This window comes from Parasteatoda tepidariorum, chromosome 1, assembly GCF_043381705.1.
Source record: "Parasteatoda tepidariorum isolate YZ-2023 chromosome 1, CAS_Ptep_4.0, whole genome shotgun sequence".
NCBI lineage: Eukaryota > Metazoa > Arthropoda > Arachnida > Araneae > Theridiidae > Parasteatoda > Parasteatoda tepidariorum.
In genome coordinates, this window is record NC_092204.1 from 1,065,947 (window position 1) to 1,074,764 (window position 8,818).

The 8,818-nt window shown below is 29.9% G+C and overlaps 1 protein-coding gene across 1 annotated transcript in view; it reads left to right on the forward strand.

Moving 5' to 3' along the window:
- The window catches only part of LOC107457415 (organic anion transporter 3-like), a 32,663-nt gene that overhangs the window by 9,719 nt on the left and 14,126 nt on the right, over positions 1–8,818 (forward strand). The window contains exons 4-5 of the mRNA XM_016075574.3: positions 772–1,002; positions 7,871–8,005. Coding sequence (XP_015931060.1) covers positions 772–1,002; positions 7,871–8,005 — 366 coding nt within the window. The remainder of the gene's footprint in view (positions 1–771; positions 1,003–7,870; positions 8,006–8,818) is intronic.

Below are 8,818 nucleotides of genomic sequence, written 5' to 3' on the forward strand. Positions count from 1 at the left end.
AAAGACTTTAAAACAAAACTTACAACAGTTACTTTTCTCAACAACTGAAATTTAGAATAGTGTGATTAAGAAAAATATGTGAACTGTTTGCAATTTCAAATTAATATTGAAACGCACCGGTGTAGAATTTTCTACAGTGAAAAGTTTTCGGAACTTCAGTATTCAAAAAAGTATACAAAAGCTAGACGTTAAGAACGTATCCAATGAGCGAGCAAAGCGAGCATCGGATTGCGAAGCAATCCGAAATGAACTGCGAAAGCAGTTCCGACGGTTGGCGAGCACCAGCGAGCAGGGGGCGAAGCCTCCTAGTATAATATTATTTTTTGAGGATATAGTGAACCAAAAGAATACCATTCTGTCTTCCACTGATTTATTTTCTTCATTTTTTGGTCCTTTTGAAATTTCTAAATAAAATACATGGACTGATTTTTAAAACAATCTATTGAGGAGTGGAATGTAGCCGTAATTCATTTTGTTTGCTTCTTCTATCTCAGTTTCCCATCCCTCAATAAAGGCTATATTTAAATTTTTTGTTAGCAAGACGAAGAGTCATAAAAAATAGAAATTACTACATATTGCTTAATTATTTTTGTTTTTCTTTTGATGGGTCATTCATTTAAATAATGTGTCATAAAAGGGAGCGCAAAAAGGAGTTAAAATTGTGAACTTCATAGTTATAGTGAACAGAAATTTCGGTCCCTCGAAGATTCACTATAGCGGGGGGTTAGTAATTGAGAAATGTAAATGTTGACGCATCTCTTGTTGTTGCAGGCTTTTACCTCGTTCGTTAGCGTGGCTTGTGGTGGAGAATCGTCATCAGTCTGCCCAACTTCAGTTGTCTCGATTCAATTCCAAAGGATCATTTGGACAGAGAATACAGCTATTGAAATCGTGTAAAGTGGCACGCTCCATGCCCGGTGGTTACGCAGCGAGGCATGGATTCGAAACCATCATCTGCTCCGCACGACTCCGTCTTCTTGCCTTCACACAATATTACATATGGTACGCATCACAAAACTCTTCTCTTTTTATTAAAAAGGTTAAAAGGTGAATATGTGTCACTCTCTGCAAGTTCCCACAAAAGAACATTTTGTTAAATGTTGTAGTATCGGATCGAAAATCTGACGAGTGGGGAATATTTTCAAAAAATACATTTAATGTTATTAGAACTAATATCTCTATTAGTTCTAATTTTCCAGATGCTTTATGGGTCATAATTATATTGGAAATGGAAAACACTCACCTTGAATTATCTTAATTTCAAATGGATTCCGAAAAAAATCAGGAGACGATTTAAAATATCTAAAGTTTTGAAATGTATGTTGGAATTTCAGTCAATATTTCTTCTAGCTTACTTTTTCTTAGGAAAAAAAAAAGAATAAATTATTGTTAGATCGTGTTAATCGTTCTGAAGTCAGTCGATTACGGACGCTACTGTTTATGTTCGTTCGCGCAGTTTTCGATGAGTCTTAACTTGGACGGAAATGAAATTTGTTTGCACTTAGTCTTTCATATTTGTTGATTGTAATTTAAAAGGCATTTTGAAACAATACGGAACTATAATAAGGGTAGACTATATTTGAGGGTGCCCCCCGATTCTCGCCAAGTTGTGATCGCGATTGATCGCCAAGCTGAGCGATGTTGAAACCCAATCGTGATTCTGATTGGTTTAGATTTTAGTGTTATTTTTAAATGTTCAACGGTATATGTAATTTCAGAGGTCCGTTTGTTCTACATTGGATACCAGCTGGTAAGGTTACTTTTGAATCTGGTCTATAAGATCGAAGGTATGTGGACAGTCATAAAAAGAGATTTAAGAAAAAAATGCTACAATTAGTTCGGTATTACAGACGCCATTTTCGATTCGTATTTCGTCGAATTTATGTGGCGTTTGAAGTACACAGATTCTATTCATGATAAATTTAGACAGTATCTAACTGCTATTAGAGAATTCTGTGCACCTAAATCTGAGGACATTCAAGCTTAATGAAGAAGTGAGTTGTTTTTTTCCTTTTCTTTCTGTGCTTACTCCATTAATTTTTGTTTCGATTCAAAATGCATTTTATTGGGTTTATTAAATTTGCTTATATTGGGTTCATTGCAATTTAATAAAGTTTCAGCCGATGTTTTGTTGAAATTTTCCAATGTTTTATCGAAATATGATTATGTTTCGGCCGCCATTCCTGTTGCCATGGTGTTCAGCACAAACAGGAATGGCGCCAAACATAAGTCGCCAATTTCGCTAAGGGGCACCCTCAAGTATATTTTTACCGATAATAATTTTTAAAAATATAATAGGGCAGAAATGAACATTTATCGAGAGCCACAAATAATCCTTCAAAGAGCCGCAGTTTGGCCACTCCTGATATGGGGCATCCAAATATGGATAATGTTAATTTATCATTGAAGAATGTTAAAAAATATTGCATAACAAGAGTTCCTTCAACTTTTTGGTGATATACCGGCTCTAAAACGAGTGTCTTTATGTGTCAATGTCTGATTGTAATTATTTACAGATAATTATTTTATAAATTACTTGTCATTGCGATTAGAAGTAATTATTATCTCTGATTCGTGATTACTTGTAATCTTGTCAATCATCAGGTAATCATGATTACAAGTAAACAAAATATCTGATTACACACAATCATGATTATAAGTAATCAAAATATTTAGTTACAGGTAATTATGATTACACGTAATCGTGATAACAAGCAATCAAACTATAAAATTACAATCTGAATTTCGAACATCAGATATATGTGCAATAGGGCAGACAATAAAAGTATGTACATAATATACAATGTACGTATGTGCATACAATGTATAGATACGCGAAAGCGTGTAGGTGCATACAATATAAATGCAAATTATAAATATGAATATGCAATCTATATTTTGTATGAATTTATGCACACACACAATACATGCATGTTCAAAGTATGTATGTACATGTATTCATTACATGTATACCCAATGTAAGTCTGTATATATGCATAATATATGTATGCACGTATTTACAATTGCAGCTGTAATCAAAATGAAGCGATGTCTCTATTACACGTGATTGATTACCATCATTGATGGTTGTCATCACGATTGCAGCAGTCATCAAAATTATGATTTGTAGTCATCATGATGACGAGTCATCGGTAAATGGTATCGATTACGTTATTGCCCAACTCTACTCTGGAACCACTCTTTGAATTTTCGAACGGCTCTACCTATAGTTATAAAGATAGTGTCTAAGTACAGTGCAGAGACTACTAACAAATATAAATAAACATTTTAAAATACTTCACTTATGCTTTCCATGACATTATTTAAAGCTATCATGTTATATTATTAAAAGTTAACTTATTATTTATCATTTTAAAAATTTAATAATCACTGTCATTTAAATACTATGCCATACATAAGAAAAAAAGTAATGAACGCATAAAATTATTTATATTCTAACTAATAATAATGTATGCACATTAGATTAAAGAAGGAAAGTGAGATTGGAGTAAGAAATGTAAATAAAATGTCTCTATCATGATTTAATAAATTAAAAGCTGTGAAGTCTTTCTTTTAAGTGCTTTATATTAATTCATGAGAGGATTTTAAAAGCAGTCGAAATTCATTCTAAAGCAAATGGGGTAATCGAAAGCAATAAAAAGATTATTCTAAAGCAAAGATTAAAAAAAGACGCTATTAATTCTTAATTCAACGTTATCTTTCTCATACTAATTTCAATAAAAATATATTCTCTTAAATCCTTTTATAACCGTCGGTTGAACAGTCGACCCAATTTTCGGATTGACGACTACTACGTAGCAATACTTCCGGATCAAGTATTGGGAGAAAGTTTGCCTTCTTGGAGAACTTATTTGATGGAGCTGACCCTCATTTGCGTTACATGGAGACCACGAGAACCTCCCACGGTTAGCCTAAGGCAGTGGTCGGCAACCTGTGGCTCGCGAGCCACAGGTGGCTCTTTTGATGCAAAGTTGCGGCTCTCCAGTTCCATACGAAAAAATTAATAAATTGTTACCAAAGCCCTTAAAAATAAGAAAAAATATTTTTAAGTACCCAATTTCTCAAGAGCTTTCTATTCTTATAATCGTTAATTACAAACCGCTACCCTCAGGCCTGTCGTTAAGCCCGGTTAGAGGAGTGTCTCATTCCGACTCGATTCCGAGTATTCACCCCGAAAAGCGGCAAGTCTGTTGTCTGTTTGAGCATGCCGTTACCGACACCATGAAAAGGCACAAAAGAAGGATGATGCCTGCGACTCTGATCACCCCGGAAATTTCTGTCAACTTGAAAAATCCAGGGTGCTTTAAAAGTATTTATCTAGAAATGCCTTTTTCTCACGTTTTCTCTTGCTCTTTCTAAGAATAAAGACAATATCTTTGTCCATGTCGTTAAGAAAGGGAAGGAAAGGGCTCAATGCACATACAGCTGTGGTTTTCTCTATATGACTGTCCAGTTTTTTTCACTCACCTCCCCAGTTACTTCACTGACCTGTCTTTAACTGTCCAGTACCAGTTTACAAGTACTTAGTTACTCAAAGCATATCTTATAAATTAATATTATTATTGAATGTAAGTATAAATTTTTTATGAATATTTACTATTTGCAGTCTTATTGTTTAAATATTAAGGTAAAATTAAATTTCATTAAATATGTTGTTATTTTCTTATTAAATTAATTCCTCAATTATTGCTTCAAAATTTAGGTATAAGACTTTTTTCAAAAAAGAAAAAAAATATTTTTTTTAAAAATATATATGGGTAAAAATTGATTTTTATGAAGTAGATAAAAAATTTTTAATCTCTTTTCCACTGTAAAATGATTAAAAGAAAGAAAAAAGAGCAATTAAAATTTTTTTACGTTATTTATATTCATTAGTAGGAGCTTGAGATGGAAACAGATAAATCACATTTGAATTCTAAATATAGGAATTTTTTTTCCTTTTTTTAAATAGTTATTTACTAAGCTTTTTAATTTTGTGTTTAAAATAGTAATTTATTTTTAAATTTAATTTTTTCAGTTGAGATTATTTTTCACAGATCTTATTTAATTTAAATTTCAAAAATCAAATTCTATATTTGTTCGTAGCATTTGTTTTTATAATAAGTTCAAACTGCAATCCGTTATGAACAAAACTATACTAATGCTTATTTTATTAAAAATGTAATGTGTTTAAAAATAGAAAAGCTTCAGTTTTTTTTTCAATAATAATTTTTTTTTTTCATCTTTTTTGTTACTATGTTGATGTATTTCGTATGTATTTAATGTTTTTTATTTATATTTTAGATTTAAGTTAACAATTTTCCATTTGTTTAAGTTAATTATTAGTAAAAAGAAACTTAATATTTTTGTAATTATGTAAAAACTCAATTCACAGTTTTGTATTAAAAGGCACGATAATTAACAAAATAAATAATTAACAAAATTGTACTTTAACTGCCTTAACCAGAAAAAAAAATTTTTTTTGCGATTTAAGGGTATTTTTTTTTATATTTTAAAAAAAGACTTAAACATTCTTCGGTAAAGCATTATTTACAAATCATCAAATTTTACAAATATTTATTTATGATTTATCATGCTGCAATGTTTGAATACATAGTTAAATTTTTTTTAAAGTTTTATTTATTATTTATATAGTATTATTTTTATATAAAGAAATATTCGGATAAAAAATTTAGCATTTTACAAATTTAAGGCAAGAATGCGTGAAAAAATTTATCTGTGCTTCCAAAACTAGTTCATCCCCCCCCCAGAAAAAAAAGAACTATTTCTGTATCCCCATTCAAGATTTTAGTCACAGCTCTTATATTAATAACAATGTAAATTATAAAATGAATAATAAAAATAAATAAAATTATTAAATGAAAATGAAAAATAAAATTTTAGTAATAAATAAGCATTAAAAATAATTATTCGCAAATCAAATTACTAAAATTAAATAAATACGCATATAATATTTGAAATGCATCAGAAAGAATCCTACTTAGATTAAGAGTTTAAAAAAAATGCACGAGTCATAATTGATGTCTGATAATTTTTCAGTTTAATGTTTCAGTTTAATGAATAAATACTAATTTAATTTTCATCTACATTTTTTAAAGCCTTTGATGTGTATCACATGTTATTATCATGTAAAACATGATGTTATGAAAAGATCACCCTTAATATAAATTTTTATAAACCTTGTCAAAAATAAAGATAAAAATCTACTCCAGCGGATGTAGTAAATTAAAATTTAAAAGGAAAAAACAAGCATATAAATTTAAAAAATATCTAATGCAATATATTGATATAATCTTTATAATAATAGTAATAATAACAGGCCTTTTTAATTGCCAGGTGAATGTTGAAGTTTTTAATTTATAAAGTTATTTAATTTGGTAAAAAATCGTTAATCGCCTATTTACACTCGCCTTCCTCAACAGTGATTTGTTTGTTTTCGATTGTTAAAATTCCAACGTGTGACCTCTATCCGTTCGTTTTCGCATTCACTTGAAACAAAATTTCTTTAAATGCATATTAAGAGTGGTCATTCCGAATCACCTGCATATTATTAAATTTAGCAATCAAATACATTAATGTTGTAATTTTGCGTATAAAAGATATTTAAAATAGTAGAAGATCGTTACTTTCAGTGATTTTTATTAAATTAATTTTTCAAAAAATTTTAAGTTATTTGAGTTGGAAAGCTCGAGGCTCTATAAATTTAAAAAATTTTTACAATAAATATAAAGAGTATGTGACCATCATTTCTAGCACTTCATTGTAAATCGATTTAACGTTTACTTTGACAAAAAAATTTAAAATTTATTTAAATGTTTAATAATTAAGTGCTTAAAAATTGTTTTTAACAATAACAAGAATAGACGGTACATATTTCTTAAAAAAGGAAAATCTTGAAAAAATTCTGATATAATATTAAATTAATATAAACTATATAATATAAATGAATATTATTGCGGAATGGCTATGAAAAATTAAAAAAAATTATTATAAAATCTATCTGATAAGATTGTGTTTCGTTGCACATTCAAAAAAAAAAAAAAAATCGCGTTTTCTGTTGAAAATTTGACAAGAATTAGTAAGAAAATTTACAATTTTCATCGAATTTTAATGACCCAAATATTCTTATCCCCCNCCCCCCCCCCCCCCAAAGAAGAAAAATAATTTTAAAAAAACTGAAAATTAAATGAAAACTAAATTTTAAAAAAAAATTATTGACGTATTGTAAAAATAAGGAATAAATATTATTCTGCATTCAAAACCGTTTTTTTAATTAAAAATCAAATATACATAAAAAAAAATACTATAGTATTAAATCAAAATTTTTAGTGGCTCTTTAAAAGCGGGAAATTTTGCAAAATTGTAACTTTTGGCTCTTTCATTTCAAAAGGTTGCCGACCCCTGGCCTAAGGGATTCTAACCCGTCTACCATTGAGGATATTTCACGTCAGCACTGTGGTCTGCGCAAGCCGGATGCGGAATTCGTATGGACCAGGGCTCGAGTCCCGTATCGAACCCGCTTCACCTCATTCGCTCTATCGCTTGAGCCGTAGCGGCTCAATCCTTTGTGTTTTCGAAATGAAAAAAAAAAAAAAAGGCCGCGGAGTATTTCGATTCAATTGAATAACCAGAGGCTTCGAAACAAAAGCGTAATCGACCTTGTTTCACCCAAAGTGTAATTTATAGGGCTTGTAGTGCACGCCATTTGTGTGAGATGGTTCACTTCGATTTGAGAAGTATTTCCAGTTAAATATCTTATTTTATGTGTGCTCTCTTTCAATCCATCGGTAAAATCTGCAATAAAAATGTAGGTGGTAGTATTATTGAATGCATATATTTTTCTTTCCAGGTTCGTCGTTTCTCTTGTGTCCAAGTGTGAGATAGAAAATGTGCCCCTACTGAAAGATAATCCTTATTCAACATTATTTGTAAACGGTGTCATGGAAATATCATTCATCATTTTGATTTTCCTTGCATTGAACAGGTGAGTTGTGTTTAATCCTATTTTTATGCATGCACCAAATCATTAGACACGCGCTCTCAAGATTTTATGTAAAATATTAATCATCACGTGATACTCTATACAGCTTTATTGTTTGCACTTGTTCACGTTAGTGTATTCAATGGGTTAAATGAGACCATATGTAATATAAATTAGACTTTTGAATACATTAAACGATATATTATATATATATTATACACACAAACACACACATATATATATATATATATATATATCTTACAGTTTTTGCAGAGCAAAACGTAATCTAACCTAAAATTGAACGCACAAAACGACGAAAGTGGTTGTGGCGCTTAAAATATACTAATATAAAGAAAATAATTTAAGCATCTTTGCTCTTATGCTGTCTGCAATTCCCCAATAACCTCATTTTTACAACAAAAGAAGAAAAGGTTTACAAAGTTTAACAAAAGGTTTTCTTAATGTTTTTATACCACTTGTCATTACTTGTGTATTATTGAAAAACACAGCACAAAAGTTTAATTTTAATGATGGTTTTCTTTATATATTTGAGCAAATTTTTTAAAAAATTTATCAATTACGTAAAATATTGAGTTTTAAAAAAAAAGTTTAGTATATATACATATATATATATATAATTTTAATGGATCTATGTACAACAGGTTCAATAAATATATAAATTGTAGTTACCGAAGCAAGCGGTTTCCGAAATTCTTGCCCAGATAAGAAGATGGCAGTAGCAGGTGAAACTATTCCGTATAGAAGACCAAAATCAGATAAAGGTCTGACTGCAACGGAATCTCCTACTAGCAGTTT